This window comes from Hyaena hyaena, unplaced genomic scaffold (genome assembly GCF_003009895.1).
Source record: "Hyaena hyaena isolate Hyena2069 unplaced genomic scaffold, ASM300989v1 scaffold_291, whole genome shotgun sequence".
Lineage (NCBI taxonomy): Eukaryota > Metazoa > Chordata > Mammalia > Carnivora > Hyaenidae > Hyaena > Hyaena hyaena.
In genome coordinates this window covers 637,504-664,599 of record NW_024080921.1, presented here as the reverse complement: position 1 = coordinate 664,599, position 27,096 = coordinate 637,504, and the positions used below count along the sequence as shown (strand labels likewise).

The window sequence follows — 27,096 nt, the reverse complement described above, 5'->3', positions numbered from 1 at the left end:
TTTAAAAAAAAAAAAAAAAAAAAAAAAAAAAAAGGATTATGCCTGTATACTTACTTTCCGAGTGATCTTAGAGTATTCATTCCCACAGAAGGCATAACATTGTTTTAAGAAAGTGTTTTAAAGCCAACTTTTATATGTGGACAAATGAGTGTTAAGAACCCTATGCCATCCTATGTTGTGAATTTTAACTTGGAAAAATTTTAAAGCAATGGTAACCAAGTGCACACCTCATAAAAATGTCTCAATAAAGCATATAGTTTGGGCAATGTGACTTCCTATTATGCCCTCCAACATAAACTAGGTACAAGTAATACCCACCCAAATAACTAAATAAGAATACTAACAAAAAATATATTTGTCTATTTTTGAGAGAGAGAGAGAGAGAGAGAGTGAGAGCGGGGCAGAGAGAGGGGGAGAAAATTCCAAGCAGGCTCCATGCTGCCAGCATGGAATCCGATGCTGGGCTAGAACCCACAAAACTGTGAGATCATGACCTGAGCCAAAGTCAAATACTTAACCGACTGAGCCACCCAGGTACCCCGCTAAATAAGAATACCTGTATGGGATTTTTTAAATATAAATCAGCAAGAAGTTAGAGAGAGGGCTCTTTACCAAAAACTGAAAACAAGTTATCCATAATCTTTCTTTATAGCAGAAATTAGGTAATGGCACCAGTGGTCTGTTACTGCCGCTTCAATTAGGATAATAGTCATCCTGTCAGCATGTAAGGGAATGCTTAACTTCTCCTTCTGTAAGAGAAGGGTAGAGGCCTACGTCCACTTTACTCAAAAGCGTCATGGAAATTCTTAATGGACAAGTCTTTTAAAAAGCCGAAAGCAGCACTTTTTATTTCCCACCCTGTAAGTTATCATTTTGTACAGCTATTTCAACTATGCTGTCACTTGATGGGACTTTGGCTACAGGGCAGGTTTTACACACACTTTGCTAGTAGGGGGTCTAATGACAAAATTGGGGTCTAATCACATATTTAGCGTATGTATCTTTAGTTTTTTATGTTATTTTCACTTACCTGCAGCACTTGATATATATTGCCCTATAAGTAAAGAGGCAAACAGTCTCAGTTGTTCCCACAGATTTTTCTCAACACTCTAAAACAAAGGGTAGGATAGAGTTCTATGGAATGTAACAGTGGGGAAGCGGGATGGTCACTAAGTCCAGGTTAGGCTATTGCTTGAAGGGTGCCCCTGAAGAATAGAAACAAGGAAATACAGTGAGGAAATATTTCAATTGCAGGATCTTGGGCTGCATAAAGCTCATAGGACTAGTGCAGGATTAGTTAGGGAGTGAAAGAGCTGTTTGTGATCAGAAAGTTAATGTTGGAGTTTAAGCTTGCAGAATTGGAACAATTCTGGGTCATGACGAGGTCCCAGATGTGGTTGGTCATAGGTATGTGGGGCTGAAGTAGAATAAAAGTAAAAGTCATTGGAAATGCATAATCCCCCCAAGTTGGCTTTTTTGACATCATCCTGTTTCTTTATAATAGCCCTCTCTTTTTCACCCCTGTGTTTCAATTATTTGCCCTCTAAACAAGAAAAAAATTGTAACGTTTATTTATTTTGAAAGAAAGAGAGGCAGAGAGAGAGCAGAGTAGGGCACAGAGAGAGGGAGAAAGAGAGAATCCCAAGCAGGCTCTTCATTGTCAGTGTGGAGCCTGATGTAGAGCTCGAACTCATGAACTGTGAGATCATGACCTGGGCCGAAATCAAGAGTCAGGTGCTTAACTGAGCCACTCAGGTGCCTCTAAACAAGAAAAAAAAATTTTTTTAATGTTCTATTTATTTATGAGAGAGAGAGACAGCGTGAGCAGGGGAGGGTCAGAGAGAGAGGGAGACACAGAATCCGAAGCAGACTCCAGGCTCTGAGCTAGCTGTCAGCCCAGAGCCTGACGTGGGATTGAACCCACGAACTGTGAGATCATGACCTGAGCTGAAGTCGGACACTTAACCAACTGAGCCACCCAGGTGCTCCTAAACAAGAAAAATTTTTAAAGGAGGTAGAATATCTTAATCACATCAGAACAAGATAGGTGCTCAGTAATCTTTGTAAGTGAATGAGTGAGAACTTCCCAGCAATGAGCTCTGTAAACACTTGGACAACCATGGTGCAGCTATATTATAAACAGAACCCTGGTTATGAGTGGGAGGTAGATTTGATGACCGCTGAGATACTGCTGGCATTTAAGAGCCTTGGAGTCTAAGTAATCGTAAAGCATCTGAAATAAGAAAGTGTTCCATAAATGCAAAGGAGAAATGTTATGCTTTGTTTATATTCCTTTATTTCATTTTTGCCTGATTTTTAGTCTTGCTTTCTGTTTTTTCCCCTTCTGAAGTACATTAGTTACCATGGAAACAATGATGTCATCGGAATTCATTGATATGGACAGAGTTTAGTAATGTCTACAAGAACATTTCAAAGTTTATTTAAATTATTTCTTAAAACTCAAGGCTCAGATAAGGGAAAGAGAAGAAGAGATGAACTATTAAATTCTCTGTTCTCTGCCTAAAATCATTAACAGCTCTGTCAAATCCTTGATTATCTCAATGTTTGTAGGTAGACTGTTTTTTTTTTTTAAACAATAAATTTTTTTCAGGGGCATCTGGGTGGCTCAGTTGGTTAAGCATCTGTCTGACTCTTGATTTTGGCTCAGGTCATGATCTTATGTATTCAGCTCTGCATTAACAGCATGGAGTCTGCTTGGGATTCTCTCTCTCCCTCTCTCCCTCTTTCTCTGCCCTTCCCCCTGAGCATGAGCGTGCTCTCTCTGTCTCTGTCTCTCTGTCTCTCTCACACACATACACACACACAGAAACACAAAACAAAGAAAAAAATTTTTTTTAATTTTACACATTTTTAATGCTGAGTACTTTTTGCCTTGTGACATTCTCACACATTTTTGTTCCTTCTTATACAAGGGAGGTCAAGGCACCTCAGTTTGGAGCCCTTCCTCTACAATTTGAACTTTTAGAGTTACAGGGATTTCACTATCCAGCCCTTCCTTCTTGGTAATCTCCTTCCCAGCTCCTGAAAATTATATTCAAGTATGCTTCTTCTCTTCCTTCTTCTGTACGTAATGAATCCCTTAGTTAATTTTAATTCAGTAGATAGTTTATTCTAGAAATACATATTTACTCATACTGAGTGCTTTCCATAAGCAAAGTACTATGATAAGTTCCCTTGGTGATTTAAAAAAAGGATGAAGCATTTTCTGTTAAGTTCCTTATTGTCCTGTGGACTAGCTCCATTATGGTGAAGGGGCCCTGAATTCTGAGGAGCACGAGAACACTTTCTTCTCTGGGCTATTAAGTAGGGCTTTCATGGAAAAGTCATGATTTCTATGCCCCTGTTATTTTGCATATCCTAGTCCCTTGCCTGATAAGCCACTGTTAGCTTGGCAACTCATATTCATGTTTCAAATTCCTGTTCAGGTATTACTTTCTCTAGAAGACTTTTCCCAATTTCTCAGAAAAGTTTAACCTTTCTTGAGAATTACTTGATCATAAATCTAGTTTGGCTCTTCTCCCACTACAGTTTACCTGTCAGTCTCCACAGAAGAATGTGAGTTCCTAGAGGGCAAGAAAACATGCCTTAAATATTCTTAAATGCTCAATTATTTGGTGTATGGTAGACATAGGATAAATACTTATACGAACATTTGACCTGGGATATAATGCCAGTCACAATCTGCTGTTGTCTTTAATCCCCCGCTCACAGATCACTCTGCCTTGCATTGTCTCTGCTACGTGAAACTGGTCATCTTCCATTTATTTTAGATTGCCACACAGTTTCTTTCTTCATGGCCTTGAGCATGCTGTTTCTCCACATGAGAGCCATTTACCCTCATTTTTTTTTTTTTTTTACTTGGGAGCTCCTTTTTATCCTTTGGTACTTAGATTAAATAGTTCTTTTTCTGGGAGACTCCCCTGTTCCTGTTAACTAGGTGAATTCTTTCTAGTACATGATCTAGTAACACTCTATTTTTCCTTTCATAACTGTTTCATATTTGTCAGTACTTTCACATTTGTAGTACCAGGATATAAGCTCTGAATGAATGGACTCCTTACCTCCATCTGTGCCAAGAACATATAGTTGCTTACTAAATATATACAGATTGAATGAATGGAATAGGATTTTCATAGGCATAACAAAGGACTGGAAGGACAGAATTTAGCCTGAAAAGAATCAGGAAATCACAAGTTGTATTCAGGGTTGTTCAGTTTGTCTATAGTTGAAGTAATATGTTTGGCTGTGGTTATGCTAGGCTCAAGTTTGGTGAAGCTTTAACCACTGAGCTAAAGATTTAGACTTTCTTCTTGAGATTTTTAGAGGAGTCCATAAAGAATGCTGGAAAGGAAATAGACTTGATTAGAATGGAGCTTTAAAAATATTTAATTTGGTGGAAATGAATAGAAAGCACAGGAGCCAGGCTAGAGTGGAGGCATTAAGGAAGCATTTGTGATGGTCAGAGTTACTCACACTGTAAGTTGTAACCCACCAATGAGTCATGAAACTAATACTGTGAGAGATGAAACCAAAGGTTTTAAACAATATTGGGGTTAATTGCTCTTAGGAAGAGAAAGTATTATTTCATTAAGATTTGGTCTCAGTCATAAATACATAGAAGTGTGCATTTGTATTGGATCAACACTTAAATTATTTCTCTTATGGTAAGATGGTTTTAATAATTTGGAAAAATACCATTGTAGATGATAGGAAGTAAGGGTCTGATCTAGAATGACAGGATTGAAAATGGAAAGGGGAATAAATGTGGTGGACGTTTTGAAGGAAGAATTGCCAGGCTTGGCAATTAATTACATAAGGTGGGGTGGTTAGGAAAAAAAAAAAATGGCAGAAATCTAAGGGATTTTGAAAGTTAGGCTGCCATATTTATAAATCTACCAGGAGCTAGTTTTTTGCTCAGGATGACAGTGAAGTAGAAATAAGAGGTTAGATTCTCAGTCACAAGTCCCTGCCCTTATTCTCTATGAGGGTTGTGATTTAAAACTGTTTGGCAAGGAAGAGACTGGTAGAGCAAATGATTTGGTGTTGGCCTTTTTAGTACTGTTCACATCACATGATGGATGTGACCATCCCTTCTTCTCGAAGAAACAGATTTATTAATCTATATTTGTAGCCTGTTATACACAGGTTGATTATTTTCATTGAGAGAGCTGTATTCTTTAATAAGTATATAGCCTCTTTTATAGTTACAAATTAAATTACTTTAGAAATTTTATTATAACTTTTTAGGCAATAGGGTTCTACTTACAGTGGCATTTTTGCATAGTGGTAAATAGAGTGAGCTTAGGAGTCTTAATGCTAGAGTTCAAATCCTAGCTCTGTCACTTTGTAGCTGTATGACCTCAGCAAGTTGCTTAATTCATAACATGAGAATTATAGTACTGTTTCCATCAGAGGATTGAAATGAGAAATAAATGAGATAATGCTCATAAAGGGCTTAGTATAGTGTTTGGCACAAGCTGAAACAACCAATAATGTCAGTATAAAATGTCACATAATTAATGCTGCTTAGTATAATTTTAGAATGTTATGAAACAGAAAAATTTATAATTCCTAGATACTTATATATTTTGCCTACGTATTTTGACGAGTCCTTTATTTGCTAATAAGAATGTTAACAAGAAATTTTTAAAAACTTACATGAATAGTGTCTTTCAGATTTCCTTATTCCTTGAATACTGTGGTTGAGCCTAAACCATTCCCTTCATGTAGATTAGTTGCTGAAGTTACATAGAGTCTAAAATTCTGTTATTTAAAATTTGCATTATTTAATATATGTTAATTGCTGTCACACACAAACCTCAAAATATATAGTGATGCAAATACAATAGTTTATTTCTTGCTCATGTAACAGTACTCCTGGATGAACAGGTGAGCAGGGTGGTCTTCTTCCAGGAAGCCATTTAGGCTGCTGTAGCCTCTGCCATTTTCAAATATGAGTTCTAAACCCACCTTTGGGGCCATCTTCATTTGAGCCAGTGAGAGGGGGAAATAGAACAGAGGCGTGTACATGGAAATTTTTATGGACCAGACATACATACACTTCTACTCACACTTCACTAAAAGTCATGTGATCATATGCCACATTTCTCAAGGAGCCCAAGAAAATTATGTTAGCTATGTGCCAAGAAAGATGATGCCATGGTCTTTGGTCAAAGCTACCTGTCTCTGCTATAGATGACCTGAAAACAAAGTACAGCTTATAGCCTAATGCTGGCCACTGAACTTACCTTTTTTTCCCTTGTAAGTAATTCTGAAAATTCTATAACTATTTCAGCCTTGCAAATAGTTATTTATTTTAAAAAGAGAGATAGGAATTTTGCCTTTCCTGTGGTTTACTTTTCCTATTGATTAAAAACAAACAAAAAAAAAAGAAAAATCAAAGAAACAAAAAATACTACTGTGGTATGGAACTTTTAAATATTTAAATATTTATTTAAAAGGGTTAATGATTATATTTTCTTCTAAGAAAAATGAGGTGATCTGAGAACCTAAAATAGATGATTCCTTCCCATCAATGTTTTCTTTCCATCTTCTACTGTTTTCCATTTTTATTACCACAGACCCTACATATTGTTCTCAACAATGAGGATCAGAGTTGTAATTTATTATTTTTCTGGCAGAGTGGCCATTTATGGTAGTAGGTTAATTATTTGGACCCTGAGGTTCCACACCTTCACCTGTGAATGTCTTCAAAAGTCATGTGTTCATGATACCATCTTAGAGCTTTTTTAGCATCTTTCTAGTTTGTCTCTTAGACCCCAAAAGTCCAATTGTATTTAATACCTCGAGCTGACCTGCCATAAAAAAACAAATTAGAAATAGGCAGTCTTATGTGAAAATAGAGGCAAGTGACACATTCATTCTCTCCTTTCTTCCTTGAATATAGTTTTTCCTCTGTGATTATCAAATAGTCTCATTTTGTTCTCTGGGAAATTTCATACTTTTGATGTATTTGAAGAATCTTTCATTATTGGCTCTGAAGGCTTTACAAAGTGCCAAATTCTAATTTTTAGGAACACACTAACTAGTTTATGCATGACGTATCATATGTGGCTTCCTTCTTCACAATTGGTTAATTTTTCCTCTTTTAGAAAAGTGACTTTTCTTTTTTGATAATCTTTATAAAACTGGATAGTGTTCTGCATCTTGGTCATTATAACATCTCAGAGACCAATGTTGTTTGTGCTGCTTTATGTCTTTCCTTGGGATCTCTCACAAGTCCATGAATGTTTTTATTGAGAATGCTGTTCTATGTGATTTACATGAATTAAAGTAATAACTCTCACAACCCTGTGAGACAGATAACATTATTTCTCTCATTTTGCAGATAACAAAACTGTGGTATAGAAGATTAAGTAACTCACATAAGGTTACCTCTCTGTTTAGTGGGCATCTGGGCTCCTATCCCAAGCAGTATGCTTTCCAGAGCCCACATTTTTAACTGCTGTTTCTGTGGATTATCCAATACTGAGTAATCCAAACTTTAGTGATTTGGACATGGTAGAATACCACAAGGTTAGAAATTTCAGGGAATAAGAGGAGTTTCTATTACATTTGCTTACCATTGGGTTTTGACTGTCTAGATGGGCAAGTGAGGACAGAAAAAGGGGTTGATTGAAAAATGGGGAGGAGTCAAGAGAGGCATAATGAGGGTGTTTTGGGGAGAGGGAGTTCCATGACCAGGAGAAGGAAGAGAAATCTAAGGTTGGATTGTAGCAGTGAGTGTGAAGATGGCTCAAATTAGACCTTCCATTATAACTGTGCTCTTAATTACTATGCTAAACTATATTGACTCAGTATTGTTTCAGACTGCCTAGTTCCATGAACAAAATCCTTGAGTCCATTTACTTGTCGTCTTGTTTGGTGACTTCTATATACAAAGCAGTGACCCAGCTGGCTTGAATTTTGGCTGTATTATTTACTGATTGTGTGACCTTGAGCAAATAATTTAGCTTCAGTGTTTTGTGACCCATCTCATAGGTCATAATGGCAGTTAAGTGAGGTTATATATGGAGTACTTAGCATAGATCTTAGTACATAGTCCTATAAAGGGAGGCTCTGAATGTTACTGTTTTAGTAGTAGATTTTAGGGATCATTATTTTAGAGATCATCATTTAATATAAAACCTCATTTTGAAATTCAGGATGTTGAGAAGTTGAGTTGTACCTCACAGACCGACAGCTATTTAGTTGGTCACTGAGAGGAACATGAAGGCACTTTCCCCATTTATTGTTCTTTGCATGCCAGACTACTTCTTCCGAAAAAGGAAACAAAAACATTCATCTCATTTTTTAAAATTATAATATTTGTACACTTATTTCAAGGAAAATATTAAAAACTGTTTCAAGGCTAATAGAGAACTGAAAAGCACTTGAGAATCTAATCTTTTTCAGTTATTATTATTCATTTTCTATTTAACAGTTTCTCCTCCTCATTTTTCTTAAATCATATTTTGTAATCCTTGTGACAAATTCCAACCAGCAAGAATTTAACCTGACTGTAACCTTGAGAAATTGGATTATATAATAGCCTGAAAATCTTGCTTGTTACTTACCTGAGTCTGAATTTAAAATGCCAAGAAGAAATTAAAATTAAGGCCTTTTGAGCTTGCTTAATTCAATTCAGTTGGACACAAAAATCCAATATCTCAGAGCAATGTTGATATTTCAAGAGAGTCAATTTTTTTAAAGTTAATAAAAAGTACCCTTCTGAGCCAATGATGGATTGGAATAACGTAAAAATAACGTGTAAAAGGTTTGTGGTGGCTGGTGTTAAACAGACATGTGTCATTTACTTTTTTTCAGTAAAGCTAGCTGAGGTCAAAACATAGGGATCGTATATACTTTTTCTCTTAAAAACATTTTTTGAGGATAGTTGACACAGAAAGTCATGTTATATTTTGATGAGACATTAAAAAATGATTGAGCATGCTTACAGATGCATTTTAATGGTATTATGTAAATTAAGCTATGGCAAAGCATCTGTTTTCTAATGTTTCTGCTCTACAAAATAGCTCTTCAATAAACAAACAGCTTAACAACACATGAAATAGTCACACAATATAAGGCATTTTTTGGGAGGAAGAGCAGGCATTACAGGGTAGTCACATGGGCATGAATTCTTTCCTTTTTAAGAAAATTTTTTATGAACAGAATTGTCATTTGAATATTCTAATGTCCTTTCTTATTATATTAGCTGTTTCTGTTCAGAACTCTTTGATTTAGAAGACTGTTTAAAAAAACTACTGTAGTGTTTTCTAATCTTTTTAAGACTCCAGGCTTTCTTTTAAATTTTTTTCCAGCTAACCCCATGGTTTGAAAAAGTTGTCTGCCACATACTCTGCATATCTTAATATGTTTTCTTTCTAATTAATGAAATAAATGTATGAGTGTCTTATCACACTCAGTTGATATAATTTCAACTAAAAGCAAAGAAACTTGACAGCTTATCTTTCCTGTATAGTCTTAAAGGAAACGATTTCATCTTTCTTCAATTTTTAAAAATATTCATAAATCACTGGCCCTCATAAATGTTTTTGTGCATCTTTAGGACCTTAAAGCAACCTTAAATAGGAGAACTACTGAAATAAATTCTATAGTCATGCTTCAATTGTCTACAATAGTGCTGTCCAGTAGAAATATAATGCAAGCCACAAATGTGACTTAAAAATGGTTAGTAGCCATATATTTTTTAATGTTTATGTATTTTTGAGAGTGAGAGAAAGCACGAGTAGAGGGGGGGCAGGAAGAGAGAAGGAGACAGAGAATCTGAAGCAGGCTCCCAGCTGCCAGCATAGATCCCAACATGGGGCTCAAATCCACAAACCATAAGATTTTTGACCTGAGCCAAAGTCAGATGCTTAATCGCCTAACCTACCGGGGTGCCCTTTTAGTAGCTATATTTTAAAATGTAGGGAAAAAAAAAACCAGGTGACCTTAATTTTAATAATATACTTAACTAGGCATATTAAAAATATTATTTCAACATGAAATCAATATCAAAGTTGAGAATCAAACAACAGAGAAATTATATTTTAAAATAGTAGGAATACTTACAATTCAATTAAAAATTACATGAATAGAAAAAATAGACAAGAACAGACATTTCACAGAGGAGAATATACAAATAACCAATAAATATTTAAAAATATGCTTAGGCAGCCTGGATGGCTTAGCCCGTTAAGCATCTGACTTTGGTTTTGTTCATGATCTTGCAGTTCGTGCCCTTTGTCAGGCTTTGTGCTGACAGCTCAGAGCCTGGAGCCTGCTTTGGATTCTGTGTCTTCTGCTCTCTCTGCCCCTTCTACTCTCTCCCTCTCTCGCTCTCTCAAAAATAAATAAACATTTAAAAATGTTTAAAAACTATGCCCAACTTCATTAATAATTATAGCAACATAAATTAAACAACAGTGCAAAGGAGAGCTGGGCACAGCTTCAGGAGGAAAGAGAACAAACTGGAATACATGTGCACTCCTGCATCTTTCTTTCACAAGCTCTAACCAGAGGAAAGTATAGAGTGTAATGCCTAAGCCTTCACTGCCACCTCCTGAATATCATGCCACTTTCAGGGAACTTTAACCAGGAGCCATATACAAAGCAAGATTCTAGGAAATATAGTTCCCAATATAAACAGATTGACGGTTTGAACAGTCCAGCACAATGGGCTCACCATACTTGCTAAAATAAAGAAGACTGATGATACTAAATGTTGGTGGAGCTGTGGCACAGCTGGAATTTTCATTCATTACTGGGAGGAGTGTAAATTGGTAGAGCTTTATTGGAAAACTTGGCATTTTTTGCTGAAGGTAAACATACATAACCTAAATACTTAGCAAAAAAAAAAAAAAGAGAGAGAGAGAGAGAGACATGTATAAAAACACTCATAGAAGCATTATTCATAATATTTTCCCCAAAATGGAACCCAAATTATAACACCATAAATTAGTTTTGCCTGTTTATAAACTTTATGTAAATGGAATAATAAGTATATACTTTCATGTTCCTTATTTTGCTTAAAATTATATTTGATAGATTCATTTCTACTGTTGATTGTAGCTAAAGTTTTTTCATTTTCATTACCATGTAGCATTCCATCCTATGATTGTTCCACAATTTATTTGTCCATTGTACCATTGATGGTCATTTGGGTCATTTTCTATTTGGGGATAATTAGTGCTATTTGTGAGTACTTTTGTACATGTCTTTTGTTGAGTGAATACTTTTATACATGTCTTTCTGTTAATATATAACTGAGAGCAAATTACTGTGCCATAGTGTATACTAACCATATGTCAGTTAATTAGATTAACTGCCAAACAGTTTTCTAAAATGATCGTACCAGTTTACACTCAGCTGAAACTATGAGTTTTACTTGCTCTCTGTCCTCATAGAAATTTGTTATTGGTTGTTATTACAGTCATATAGACATTCATCTGTTCTATCCGGGTCCAAAGCTTAAATGTATGGTATCTCAATGTGGTTCTAACTTGCATTTCTCTTATGATTAGTGAAGTTGAACCCTTTTGTCTCATGTTTGTCAGTCTTTGGATATCCTTTTCTTCATGGAGTGCTGGTGAAGTCTTGCCCATTTTATTTCTGATTTTCTTTTACCGATTTGTGGAGTTCTTTATATTTTCGAGATAAAAGCCTTGTGTCATGAAAGTGTATTTAAATACCATCTCATGCTTTATACTTTGCCTTTTCATTGTCTTGTATCTTCCAATTTAGTTACTAATTTTAATGACAAAGTAAACAATATAACTTTTTATTTATGTTTAGTGCCTTGTGTCCTGCTAGAAAAATCTCACACCACTAACCACTCCCCAACCTTGCTGGCTTTTCAATTCCTTGAAGGAGACTTCTGCTCCCTACTTGTGTCTTGAGAGTTTTTCCTCATTTTTATTTTTTAACTTTTAGGTCACATATTTCCTCAAGGAACTACTCTGTGACTCCCAGAGTAGATGTTGTTCTCTCTGTTCTACACTCTCATAATATGCTGTACTTTGCTTGCAGAGAAGCAGTAGATTTTTGCAATATTAGTTTAGTCTGTTTCTCTATCCAGGAGGTCAAGGAGCAAGGTTGTTTTGCTCACCACTGAGTGCTACTCCTTCTGCTTATCCCAGTTACTGGCATATAATAGGAGCTCATTAAATACTGAGTTTGCTTATGGTTTTATGTTTGTGACATTTTGTAGTCTTTATAGAGAACATGTCTGAGGCATATTGAACAGTAATAAGATACTTATAAGTTAATCATATAAGTTGAAAATACACTTTTGCTTCATACCTTTCTGTTTTGGGGAATTGATGAGATTGTGGAGTAGGGATACTTTTCCTGTTCTCTCTGAAACAGAATATACCCTCACCTAGATTTTCACATTATTTAAGTGTTTTTCCTTTCCCACTTATTTTTATTTATTTATTTATTTTGAGAGAGAGAGAGAGAGAGAGAGAGATTGAGAGTGAGCAGAGGAGGGGCAGAGAGAGAGGGAGACAGAGAATCCTGAGCCAGCTCTGCACTGTTAGTGTGGAGCCCATTGAGGGACTCGAACTCACAAACCCTGAGATCATGACCTGAGCTGAAATCAAGAGTCAGATGCTTAACCAACTGAGCCAACCAGGCTCCCTTTCCATTTCTTAAGTGATATATTTATATTTAAGTTGAAAGCTCTACAGTGAGAGGACTGTATCACATTTAATATAAATGGCAGTAAAACTGCTCAAGCAATGGGAATATTATATAGACACAGTGAATAAACAAATAAGGTGTGTGGTATTAGCTGTGTTTCTTCTGACTTTTTGGAAATGGTATTGAATTACCAAAGTACAGTGTGATTTATTTTTTATAATACTTTGCATCAGCAAAATGGCATCTATTAGATGCTTGGAAAATGCTTAGCTACAAATTTATGTCCCTCACAACTTGTCTTCATTTGCATATGTTTTGAAAAACTTTAGTCTTTTCTGTTTCTCTTTTCAGAGAGAAGAATAAATTTGATCACCTTATCTATATGTTTCATTGTGGACTATCACTGCTATTCTTCACTTAAAATGAAAATGTTCTGATAGAGATACCTCCTATAATGATGATCTTTTTGGTGGAATTGATAGGATCATATAGACATGTTATCTCCAAGCCTCTGATGATTGAGCTCCTTATTTTTATTTTAGAAGAGAAGCACTGCTTTCCGTTAATAAGAAAATGAGATTGGGACACATGGTGGCTCAGTCAGTTAAGCGTTCAACCCTTGATTTTGGCTCAGGTCATGACCTCATCATCATGGGATCAAGCCCTGCATTGGTCTCCATGCTAAGCATGGAGCCTGCTTGGGATTCATTCTCTCTCTCTCTCTCTCTCTCTCTCTCTCTCTCTCTCTCCCCCTCCCCTCTCTCTCCCTCTCTCTCCCTCTCTCTCCCTCTCTGTCTCCCTCTCTGTCTCTCTCTCTGTCTCCCTCTCTCTCCCTCTGAATGAATGAATGAATGAATATTTTTTAAAAAGAAAATGGGATTAAAAGAAATGTGAATAAGGATTATATTTGCAGATCCTGTCTATTTATTCAACAAATCTTTATAAGCTATTTCTTTTGTGCCAGAAGTTAGGGAAATTCAGAAAGAGACAGATACTTTCTGTAAGTCTTTAAATTTTTATTGCAAATGATAATATTCTGATAAGAGTATTAGGTTTTTTTTGCTAGATGTGTCCTTTTCCTCAGTTTTAAAATAAGAATGATAAAATACCCATCTCATAAAGTTTTTGAGACAAGTAAATAAGAGTTCATCTAAAGCACTTAACCAGTGCCTGGTATATAATACTCAGCATTTGTTAGGTATTATTTACTATGAGACTTTGTTCACAACAGCCTCTTATTTATTTTCCTATGTTTCTTTCTGCTTATTTTTTCTGTATTGCTATCAGGGCTAAATTTCTAAAACACAGGTCTGATTGTGTAACATTACCTCTTGACCATCTTTCCAACTTGCAAAAACTTTTGTGGTTTTCTGTTGTCTCAAGAAGAAAGTCTCAAATACATGAATAGCATCTAGTACGTTACCATCTGACCTTCACCTCCCTTTTCCAAGCCAGCTTCTGCCTTTGCCTCCCATTAGCTTACAGCCCAAACAGGCCATGTGCAGCTACATTTCCCTGTCTTGGCTTGTGTTCTTCTTTCTGCCTAGTACTCCTGTTATAGGTCTCAACCCTTCTCACCCTTAACCTGAAGAAACGATTCTGAGCAATGTGGGCAGCTCAGAGATACCTCTTATTTTTCCCAGACAGAATTTGTTAATCCCTGTTATTTTTTTTTATCTCTTTAGCATTTATCACATTATCAAAGTTAATTACATGTGTCTTGCTCTCCCGCTAGCTTGCAAGTTCCCTTTGGAGGAGACACAATAACTTATTCATCATCGTATCACTAGAACCCAGTGGGCACTCACTAAAAACTTTGAAATCATGGATTGAGATTTGGTTTAACTTTGTTTTAATTTCAATGGTTTTTGTTATTCTAGGTTCTGGGCCTTGTCCAAAATATGAGTGTTTTCCAGTGTCCAAAATGTAAACACAGAACTCATATTTTTGGTGCTGATGGTGCCAGAAGACTAGCACGGACCCTTGGTCTTGATGTTCTAGGTAAGACCATAGGATATTGTTCTGTAGAGGAAATGGCAGAAGGGAAGATGGGGATAAGATGGTGATGAAGAGTGTCTCGGAAAATGATGAATTATCTTCAGTTTTTAAATTAAGTATAAGGAGTCGTATATGTCTGTTAACCTTTCTTTGGCTTTTTATAGTACTTCATTAGCAGAAAGCTTTTTTGAAGAGGAGGTTTGTTCTACCAATTACCATTTTTGCCATAGGTAAAAACTGCCTATAACTTTAATTTAAGAAGAGTTTTGTAGTCTGAGTGTTGTTATTTGAAGTCCTTATTTTAAATAGTGGTCCTCAGTTTGTTTGCTAAGCTGAGAACACATCTCTCAGTGTCAACAGATACCTGATCAGTGTGTTGTAACAGCCTTTGGAAGTGTCAGTTCTTGGTGCATATGAAAAAATGCCTTTCTGCTAAGTTCTGAATTTTTCAGTCCCTTTTGCTCTAGAAAACATTTTCTGTTTTCTGTAATCTTTTAAAAAAAATTTTTTTTAATGTTTTACTTGTTTTTGAGAGAGAGAGACAGCATGAGCAGGCAAGGGTCAGAGAGAGAGAGAGACACACACAGAATCCAAAGACAGGCTCCAGGCTCTGAGCAGCCGTCAGCACAGAGCCTGACGCAGGGCTCGAACCCATGAACGTGAGATCATGACCTAAGCCGAAGTCAGACGCTTAACCGACTGAGCTACCCAGGTGCCCCTTTTGTAATCTTCTTATATGTGTTTGCCATGTCTGTGAAATATAGTACCTGAAATTTACATTGTATATACTGTTCACGTTACTGAATTGAAGGATTAGTTAGTGTTATGAGAAGTAAAGTCAAGTGTAAAGTGAGCAAAACACAAATTGTAGGTAAAACATGATTTTTGAAAAATCCACAAGCAACTTAATGGACGCTTTAGGAGACATGTTGATAATTTTCCTTATGAGTGAGTTTCTGTTCTGGGCAAAGGCAGAAGTTAGATGCTGAAAAAGGGAGGAATAGAGTGAATTATTAGTTTTAGGAAGTTAACAATTAAAATCCCTTAGAGATCAAGGAATTTCAAAGCATTCTTTATTATAATTAAACTTCAAAAGTTGATGTTAAATGTGTTATTATTATTATGCATTTATACTATAGCAGCCACCACAATACGTGAATACTAATGTTATATTTTGATACATTGCTATCATTACAGCGACTAATTATATTCTGCAACTGTTTTTTATTTAACTAACCTAGAAAGTTCAATTTCCCAAATCTGCATAATAGCAACATATTGATATACATTTATGTAATAAAGTAAATGTGTGTAATTATAATGGCATTATTGAACTATGCTGACAGTATTATAATTCCCTGATTTATAAATGAGTGGTATGATATATGTTACTGTAAATCATTTATTTAGAATTTGAAATATATCTCTTAGGAAAACAATCACACTAAGTTACATTTTATCCAAGAGCTCACAAATGTATAGTTACCCTGAAAAAGAGTCAGAAATACTGATGACTGAGCACACAAAATGGATAGTGTTTATAGATTGCTGTATCTAACAGTGTTATGGGGAAAGTAATTTGGAGTTCCAACTGAGGGCACATCTCTTCCTTTTAACGCAGTTATGGGGCCCAGTGAGACCTCCCATGGTCCGGAGCAGGGGCTTCAATAACAGAGAGGTTGTAGTCAGGAAGGACAACCTGAAGTCAGGGAAAGAGCTCTCCCAGCTGTCGCCTCCTGGCTGGTTGAACTTTCTTTAATGACTCTATGGCTGCCTCTTAATTTATTGTCATCTATTGGGCTGCACTAAATAATTATTTGGTAAAATGGTTCTCAGAACTCTCCTGTAGCAGTTATGTCTCTGAAATACACCCTTGCTTCAGACCTAGCCCCTTAAAGATACGTTTCAAGGCCAAACTGCATTTCACTCACTCTCCATACCATTACTCCTTTTTCTCCTCCTCTGTTATTGCAACTGTTAGCCCATTACCACTCTCACTATGGTGTGCCACCTATTTTCTAAAAAGGTTTTCCTTTTCCTTGATTAGCTCTTCTGTGCTTATAGATAGAATTATGAATCCCTGAAAGTCAGAAACTATATTGATAGGTGCCTATATAAAGGAGAAGATTCTATCTTTTTTCATTTCGCAATAGAAATTAAAACATTCAGGATTCCTTACTTTAATGGCATAAATCAAGAGAAAAAACTTTATGGGTTTCTAGGAATTTTCTGTAACATATATTCCTCTACTCCTGTGACAGTTTCTTATAGTCTTAAATTGATCTATAGAATAGACATCAAATTTAAATGACTACTGAAATATTCATTTATTTTGTCATTTGGCTATCAAACATTTGGGAAAGATTTAAAAAGTTGATTAAGATGCCAAAATTTGCTGACAAGAGGAGCACGAAATACCTGTTCCTCTATGTACTTCATAATATAAATCGTAATAGGCTTGTAATTTTGTAACCTATACTTCTGCTTTATTTACATAGTCTGGAATGGTGTTGAATGCCTTATGTATATAAACATGCTCACATACACACAGGTTTCAGTAACCCTTGCATGGATTTGGTGTTGTTCTCAGAATGCTCAGTAACATAATGAGTCAGCTATTCTACTTAAGACTCCATTTACAGCATTTTAAGTATAAGCCTTTTGAGGGGCGCCTGGGTGGCTCAGTTGGTTAAGCGTCTGACTTCAGCTCAGGTCATGATCTCACGGTTTGTGGTTTGAGCCTTGCGTCAGGCTCTGTGCTGACAGCCTGGAGCCTGCTTCGGATTCTGCATCTCCCCCCTCTGTGCTCCTTCCCTGCTTGTACTCTCTTTCTCTCAAAAATGAATAAGCATTAAAAAAAATTTTAAAGAAAAATAATAATAAATCTAAGCCTTTTGAAAGGCTTCATTTGTGAAGGTGTGGTGGAGTCAACTGGACTATGGATCAGAGTGTTTTCCCCCTAAATTCTACCACCTAACACTAACATATACCTGGGAGAGACATAATTTTTCTGACAAGTCTGTATAGTAGAGGTCTTATATACTTCCTGAGATTTCATCAAGATTACAAGTTATATATAATGCTATATAAATTAATACATAATAAAAGAAAAGTAGTTCAATCTGATAAAGAGGTAGGTAGTGGAGATAACAGATCTGTCATACTTTTCAGCAGTTGTCTTAGCTCACTCATCTGTCAACATCAGGAAGCTAATTTTGTTCTTCTTTTTTTGGATGTTGTCTCCCCATCTTTTCCTCTTCACTTTCCTCTTATTATTTAGTATGATGTGTCTATATCAGATATGATGGGGAGCAGTAATTTTACAAATATCTTCTAAGCAATTTCTTATGACACTCCTGTTTTATTTTTTTAATATAATTTACTGTCAAATTGGCTTCTTCTAAACCATTTCTTGCTGGAAGACCTGCAGCAAAGAATACAGGAGAGGCCTTATCCCTTGGTTGGCTGCCACATAGCTTTCATATATATATATACAATGTCTGAAATGGAATATGTTGCCCCTGATTTTCATTTGAAATTCCCTGTTTTAGAGATTTCACAGTTTGAGGATAGTCATAATTCAAGTTAACTTGAATGAATTTAGTTTAAATTTTGTTTTTTGTTTTTCTGAGGTTCACATAGTGAAATTCCAAATGCCTGTATAAACTTTTATAGTGCTAATGGATGTCTGGTGGGCTCTTTTAGGAGACATTCCCTTGCATCTTAATATAAGGGAAACTTCAGATACAGGCCAGCCGATTGTGTTTTCACAGCCTGAAAGTGATGAGGTAAGTGATGTTCTTAAATATGTGTTTTAGTATCTTTTTACAGGATATATACTTTTTGATATTTAGGAAGAAAGTTGGGAAGATCAAGTTTATCTATTTGCAGTCCATATATTAAATATTAGTTAACTTATTCAAAGCATCTTTAAATAACTGTATTATATGGTAGGCATACCAGTGCTAGCTCTGAATTATTCGCTGAACAAGTTCATTTACAAAGCCATCACTCAGGGTGCCTGGGTGGCTCCGTTGGTTAAGTGTCTGACTGTGGCTCAGGGTATGATCTCACGGTTCCTGAGTTAGAGCCCTGTATCAGGCTCTGTGTTGTCAATGCAGAGCCTGCTTGGAATTCTCTATCCACTTGCCCCCACCTCTCTCTCTCTCTCTCAAAAATAAACATTAAAAATTTTCTTAATTAAAAAAAAGAGCCATTACCCAACTAGTTTTCTCATGAAAAACACTAACAATAAGTGTTTGTAAAATTCTTATCCTGCTGCCTAGGAGTATCTAACTGCCCAAGATTACTATATTTGTATTAAGTTGTATATGTTCAGCTCATTGTTTGGAGAATGGAACATAATGTAAGAAAATACTGGGTTGGATATAGGGAAATTGTTATAATGCATTAGAGATGGGATTTTCGTTGTATTTATTTTTAATAAAAGTGATTGGGGAGATGAGATGGAAACCTAGTTGTATTTCATTAGCCAGTGTCTTTGGGGATACAGTTAATAGATTTTCAAGATTGCTAAAGTGTTACAACTTTAAGAATAAAATGTTTTATTTTACTCTCTTTTTAAGGTAGGAATACAATCAATCATATATATATATATGTGTGTGTGTGTGTGTGTATATATATATATTTTCTGTCTTAAGTAACACTTGCTGTGTAAGCTAGAAGCTGGGCTATCACCTGGTGCATCAGTTTGCATGTAGTTTTTGTGTTCCTTTGCCGAAAAGCCCCAGTCAGTCTTCTAATAGCTATTCTTTTTTGTTTTCCCCTTAGCTAACAGGTATATTATAGTACTGTTATTTTGACTATCCATAACTACTACTCCTTTCATTCCTAGCTTTCTCTAATCTTATATGAACTCGAAAATAAAAGAGCCAAGCTTGGTTAGAACTGTGAATGAAGTAAGAACTGTAAATAAATCGACAGTCAGGAGTCTTGAATATGTAAAGTACATTGAGTTTGAGTTCTCTCTTTCAGGGGCCTGAAGTCCTTAAGAGTCAGTAGCTATGGTATAGGTGATAGAGTTGCTGGGGACATGGTCTCTAAGGAAATAGAGTATAGTGTATAGCACTTATCATTGTTTTTGGTTTTTCTTTTCCTGCCTTTGTTAAATTTCCTTTTCAGTCTTTTCTTATAAATCTTTCAGATAAGCAAAAATCATAACTCTTTATTACTCTCATAATTAAATTCTGCCAACTCAGCTATCATAGGTATACTTTATGCAGAATGAAAGTTGTATGAAAATTGAGTTTGTTTTAATTACACACTTTTAAATGCCTCCCAAGAACAGACTAAAGACATTCTGTGGTGATTTCTTATGACTGAGAATAATTACTTACTAGATTATATCATTTATGAGTTTAGATTTTAAAAATAGTTTTTTAATGTTTACTTTTGAGAGAGAGAGAGAGAGAGAGTGCATGCAAGCAGTAGTGGGGGCAGGGGTAGGCAGAGAGAGACAGAGACACAGACTCTGCAGCAGACTCCAGGCTCTCAGCTGTCAGCACAGAGCCTGATGAGGGGGCTGAAACTCATGAACCGTGAGATTGTGACCTGAGCTGAAGTCAGATCATAACTGACTGAGCCACCCAGGCATCCCACATGTTTAGATTTTCTCCACCTATCCATTATTGCTGTTTTCTTTGAGATTTCTCAAAAGCAAGGGATGTTTCAAGCAGGTTAAAGGAATGTAATACAAGAGAAAACATATAGCAGCCATCAAAAGATAATATGATTTAAAGCTCTAAACAGCAGTGTTTATGTGTTTTTTTGGAGTTTTTTTTTTTAATCTCATTTACATTTGCATAAACATTAGATCTATTAGTTTTCTGTTATTGGCTGACATTTATAAGAATGAGAACAGCCTAAGCCTTTGTGGTTTTTGCTAGATTTTATTTGGTGAGGTCTTGGCAGAAGCAGTGAGAATTTCATGTACTAGGTTGTCAACCTTAAATATTGAAGATTTCTGAGCAGTTTTAAGATTTAGACATGGTCATGAAAAGAAAAAAAATATAGTGCCTTGTATGTATTCTGTTTCCATGGAAATTATTACATTCATTATTATTAACCATTCTCCTCATAATAGCAACTACACTATAGCAGACACTGTCAGACATTTTGCTTACATAATTTCTATGCTCCCAACTTAATGCAATATATAAATAGCCCCATTTTGCAGATGAGGAAACTGAGGTTCAAGGAATTTAAATAATTTTCCCAAGGTTACAGAACTAATAAATGATAAAATATGATTAACAGACAAGTCTTTTCCTTGCAAATCAATAGTTCCATTATATCATATACCTTCTGGGTCCTAGACTAATAGCTATGATTTCTTTAATTTGTTTTAAGAGATGAGTACAGTACTTAGGTGCTTTAAATACATTCTTTTATTTGGTACTCACTCTCCCAGTAATATTTAACTTTCACAGGTGACCAATATTCAAGTGATACTGATTAATTTAAAGTATGATATGTGCTGAATTTAAGGTACTATCAGAAAAGTTGGGAGGAGTTACAGTACCAGTTAAAAAGTACCAACAAGCTGCTACCTCCTCAGTCATGGGGCAAAACCTTCTGAACATGCGCACTACTAAGGAAAGGGGAATAGTTGGCTCTCCAAATATAAGTAGAGTGAAATAGCCAGAGAAGCCATAGAGGAGGATGGGAGAGGAAGTGGACACTTAGAATTCAGAACTCTAAAGTTCAATAGCATTGACCCTGTTTGTGTGATTATAATTGTTAATTCAACTCTTTCTACATTTTGCCTTTCCTTGAATCCAGGAAACAAGTAATAGACCCATAAGTGACTGATAATTTTGTGCTTTCATCCTTTTTATCAAGTAAAAATCTTAATATTGACATACAGACAGGTGTGGTATAAGGTATTCCTGATACTTTTCAAAGTAGAAACTTTATTATCTTATAATTTCCAATTTATTATAACCTTATAATCTTAATGTGATTATGTATGATAAATTAGAACTTAAAATCTTTGAAAACAGAAACAAAGGAATAAAGTTCTCCATAAAACTTCTTGCACTTTGGCTGCCATCTGTTTCCTATAACTTATTAATGACAAAGCAGACGAACAGGATCCAGCCATGTTATCTGTGTTTGTAGATGGCCCAATAAATACGATCTCAAATGGAAGACAAGGGTTATTTTATGTATAATTGAGATGATAAAAAAAAAGAGTATTAATAGTTTGGGAAATCAAAATCACATTTTTTTAAATACATGATATGTGTATGATGCCTTGTTGCTACTTATGGGTTAAACAAAAAGGAGGGATTTAGGGGCGCCTGAGTAGCTTAATTGGTTGAGCATCAGACTTCAGCTCAGGTCATGATCTCTAGCTTGTGGGTTGGAGCGCTGCGTTGGGCTCTCTGCTGACAGCTCAGAGACTGGAGCCTGCTTCAGACACAGATTCTGTGTCTCCCCCTCTCTCTGCTCCTCCCATGCTCATGCTGTGTCTCTCAATAATAAATAAAACGTTAAAAAAAAAAATCTTGAAAAAAGGGAGGGATTTAGTTTACTTGTTCCTCAGTCAGGAGAAGTACCCATAAGTACATGTTCATATGAGCTCTTCAGTGAGATCGCAAATTACTTAAGGACATAATAGTAATAATTGCAGCCACTAATACTTATTTCATTCTTTTGTGCCAGCACTTGACATACTTTATTCCTACTTAATATCCCCAAACCCTTTGAGGTAGGTGCTATTGTGGTAGACATTTTGGAGATGTGGAAGTGTTAACCCTTAGAAGAGTTAAGTAACTTCTCCAAGGCCTCAGAGCTAATAAGTGATGGAACTAAGATTTTAACTCAGGCCTGTCTAACTTCAGAGCCCCAACTCTTCACAAGTGAGCTATTCTGCCTTCCTTTTGTATCGTTACATTCCACAGATTTGCCAAAACAGTGACTCGCACATGATAAGAACCAAAAAGTATTTGTTGAAATGATACTGCATTGGCTGAAAAAATTCAGTTTCAACAGTTTTGTAGAAATTGAAACTGTTAAACTAAGCACTTTTAGAGATTTCTCAGAAAATGACAATCTAACCATTACTTTGAGTGTGATATATTAAAAGTTTAAGCTTGTAGATAGTCCATTAAAAAGCAAAGGTTAAATGTAGCAAATTTGATTATTCTGGAATCATTCAGTGTTTTGTGTAGTCTGATAGGTTTATGTCTCTAATATAAGTAAGAATTTAAGATTGATAGAATGTTGGCTTTCCCTCAGCTTGCCATAGTGAAGTTTAAATTGTCATCACAGAAATATTAAGCCTAAATATTCAGAAAAACTACTAGGAGATAAAAGGTATTTACAGAGATACATGGCTGAAAATCAGCATACTAAATTTAAGAGAAATATTTCTTTACAAAGTACATGTCATTTCCACTTTTAAACAAAACTTTTGTTTCTGTTAACTATAGCAGAGAGTGAAACCATTTTTAGATAAAGCATTATGACTAAAATTAGTTGTACTTTGGATTTACTGTTTAGTATGCAATGTAATAGAAGAATCTAGGCTTTGGAGTTAGGTGGACCCAGGTTTGATGCTTTCCAGCATAGTGACTTTGTGACAATTTCTTTATCCAAGTTGAGTTGATGATGTGATCACTTAAATCACACATAAGTGTGATTACTTATGCAAAGTACTTGGTATAATAGGTAATAAAAAAATTAAGGCTTTATTCATATTTTGAGAACTATTTTTTTTAATGTTTATATTTGAAAGAGAGGGAGAGAGAGTGGGGGAGAGGCTGAGGGGGAACAGAGGATCTGAAGCAGGGTCTGTGCTGATAGCAGAGAGCCTGATGTGACGCTCAAACTCAGGAACTGCGAGATCATGACCTGAGCCGAAGTCAAACACCTAACTGACTAATTCACCCAGGTGCCCCTCTTTTTTAATTTTAAAAATTATTGTTTATTTATTTTTGAGATAGAGCAGGGAAGGGACAGAGAGAGAGAGGGAGACAGAGGATCCAAAGCAGGTTCTGTGCTGACAGCAGAGAGCCCAATGCAGGGCTCGAACTCATGAACTATGAAATCATGACCCGAGTGAAAGTTGTATGCTTAACTAACTCAGCCACTCAGGAGCCCCAAGGACTATTCTTTTTTTAAAAAATAGACTCTCAAGTGAGATTTTGACACTTTTCTGGTAAAATAAAGCATAATTCAGCTGTTAGAGCTCAAGCACAGTTTTTAGAAATGAAAATGTGTCAAATACATTTAACACACTTCTGTAAATCAGGGTAAACAGACCTCAGACAGTTCTTTTACCATGCAGTCAGAGAGTTGGTCAGGCTGGGATCAAAGACCAGGTTATCTGGTATTAGTTATAATGCTTCAGGCAAGACTGTTCACCTTTCTGGGTCTAGGTTTCCTTATCTATAAAGTGGGGTTAGTGACAGAATTTATCCCTTAAAGTAGCTGTGAGTAATGAAACGTTACTTGGTAAATGTTAAGTACTCAAGTAAATTTTAACTATTATGAACCATAGTAATTTTAGTAGTAGTAGTAGTAGTAGTAGTAGTAGTAGTAGTAGTAGTAGTATATTCATAAATCTAAGTATATAAATGTATAAATTAATGATTTTAGAAGACCTTACTGTTGTTTTACAGTTACTTTTTATAGATGCTATAGGAGAAATAAATAATATTTGCATTGCAATTATTCAAAACATTATTTTTAAGGTTTATTTTTGAGAGAGACAGAGCACGAGCATGGGAGGAACAGAGAGAGATACACAGAACCTGAAATAGGCTCCAGGCTCTGAGCTGTCAGCACAGAGCTGGATACTGGGGTGGAACTTGGGGTGAGATCATGACCTGTTCCACCCAGGTGTCCCTAATTATTAAAAACTTTTAAAATGCAAATGTTACGACCATTGCTCTGACTGGACCTGGTAGGCATTGGGTTAGTTTGTGACTCACAGTGGCTTGGGAATTCCTATTAGTATTTGGCTGCTCTGGGGATCCGAAAGATGAAGAGTGTAACAACTGATCCCAGGAATTTTTGCCTGGTACCCAAATTTCACCAGGTGAAGGAGCCTATAGGTGCTCAGTGCCAGTATTGGAAGCCATTCTCATAGAGAATAGAAAATGCTCCATAGGGTGGTAATAAACAGTCCTTTTTGAAATGACTGACAGCTCTCATTCCAAAGAAGTTTGGGCAGTATCTAACTCATGGTATCAATTTATCAGAAGAGGAAGATACAATTTTTCTACAACTGGACTGTGTTGCTGGTTTGCTGACAGGGGAATTAGAGTCTGAAAACAGTAATTGCTGATATTAAATTGTTTTTTTTCAGAAAGTCACCTTCTAAGTAGTTACCTCCTAAAAACTCTAAAACCCTTTCTTTCCTGCCCCACCTGCAGTGTACATGACACCTTCTCATTGCTGAATTTCCTTAGCTCACTCAGCGTTTTTACTATTAAATTAACTAGGCAGCTATGGCCAGCAGTTCATGAGTCATTTGATGTCTGCTGGGGAGGAATATAGAACAAATGAGTCTGTTCTTTTCCAGGCCAAAGCTTACCTAAGGATTGCCGCAGAAGTGGTAAAACGATTGCCACCACCTCTAGAGTGAATTCCCCAAGTGTTCTGGAAATTGACCTGGTGCTTAACAATAAGAAGACCTTTGGAAATCAGCAGTGTGGTGATGAAACCTACAGCAACAATAGAACCATGGTTATTTTCTTGTATTTCTGAGGAAATAATGTCTTATTTTCAGATTTGATTTGCTAAGCAATGACTCACAAGTAAAATTTTTATATATTGGTGTTAACTGCTACATTTAGGATTTTTCTTTTGAGTGCCGATGTGTACCAACTGCACAGAACTGCGTATTATTTTAATGAATTACCCCTAGGGCTATCATAAGTTTATATTATAAGCCCAACCTTCAATTCAGGAAAGAACTGTGCTCTTTTTGTGGGACTACAGAGTTAGTCATTTAAAGTATTTACTGTGTACTGATACAAGTGTGATGACTCCATCAGTCAGTTTGGTCTGAGTTTCAATCTTGTCTTGGACTGTTGTGGACACATTCTTAACGTAAATTAACCTCTGCTTCATCTGGACCAGGCTCTACCCTAGACTTACTGAATATCATCTGCAGGGGTGAGGCCTGGAAGTTTATATTTTTAACAAGATCATAATGACTTTAATGATTATTATTATGATGGCAATAGTTATAATAGGTAACATTTATCAAGTGTTTTCATGTGTCTTTACAGTTAGTCTTCCATCTGTATGAATTGGGTACTGTTGTTACCTCCATTTTATAGATGAGAAAACTGAGATATGGAAGTGTTAAGTGTTTTGCTGAAGGTTTCTGTTCTAGCACATGATGGAGCTGGAATTTGAACTTGGATCCTTCCTTTTTTATACCAAAGAGTTTATTTCAAAAGAGAAATATGGTATTCAGCATTTCCTCAAACTTACTGGACCATGAAGGCTATCTCCCTCCCCTTTTAGGAGCATTTCATGGAGTTCGTGTTTCAAATGATACACTTTGAAAAGCATCTATCTTATCTAGTTGAGGCTCAGAGATTTAGGGGAGCTTTCCAAGATCAGGAAACAAAATAGTTATAAAGCTGCAAGTACTGATAAGAGTCATTAGTTGATGAGAAAGAATGAAATCTGGCCATTTGTAGCAATGTGGATGGAACTTGAGGGTGTTAATGCTGAGTGAAATAAGTCAGGCAGAGAAGGATAGATACCATATGTTTTCACTCATATGTGGAATAGGAGAAACTTAACAGAGAACCATGGGGGAAGAGAAGGGAAAAAAATAGTTGGAGAGAGGGAAGGAGGCAAACCATGAGAGACTCTTGAATACTGAGAACAAACTGAGGGTTGATGGGGGTGGGGAAGAGGGTAAAAAGGGTGATGGGCATGAAGGAGGGCACTTGTTGGGATGAGCACTGGGTGTTATATGGAAACCAACTTGACAATAAACTATAAAAGAAAAAAAGTAATCATTAATTGATCCTCAGTTATAAAGAAGTGGTCTGTGGCCTTTGGCAAATACCTTGAGATCTTTTGCTTAGTAGTTAGGTAGAAAATTAGGCAGAGAGTCACATGTTGTTATAAACATGTTTAACACATTTATGTTCATCTAAAAAAACTGTACATGAGTGTTCATGGCAGTTTTATTGGTAATCACCAAAAACAACACGGAGCTTTTCAGTGGGCAGGTGTTTAAACAAGATGTGATATATCCAACCATGGAATACTACTCAGGAGTGAAAAAGAATAAACTATGGATACCTGCAACAACCTGGCTGAATTCTAGACAGTTATACTAAATGAAAGAGCCACTCTCAAGAGGATTTATACCATATGGCTCCATTTATGGAACATTCTTGAAATGACAAAATTATAGAAATGGAGAACAGA

At 35.9% G+C, this 27,096-nt stretch overlaps 1 protein-coding gene across 3 annotated transcripts in view; it reads left to right on the top strand.

The window, feature by feature from the left end:
* The window catches only part of NUBPL (nucleotide binding protein like), a 214,477-nt gene extending 188,213 nt beyond the window's left edge, over positions 1–26,264 (top strand). For all 3 annotated transcript variants that reach the window (XM_039247126.1, XM_039247127.1, XM_039247128.1), the window contains 3 exons: positions 14,550–14,670; positions 18,373–18,455; positions 25,220–26,264. In XM_039247126.1, the coding sequence (XP_039103057.1) occupies positions 14,550–14,670; positions 18,373–18,455; positions 25,220–25,282 (267 nt within the window). In that variant the 3' untranslated portion in view covers positions 25,283–26,264. The remainder of the gene's footprint in view (positions 1–14,549; positions 14,671–18,372; positions 18,456–25,219) is intronic.
* The last annotated feature ends 832 nt before the right edge of the window (positions 26,265–27,096 follow it).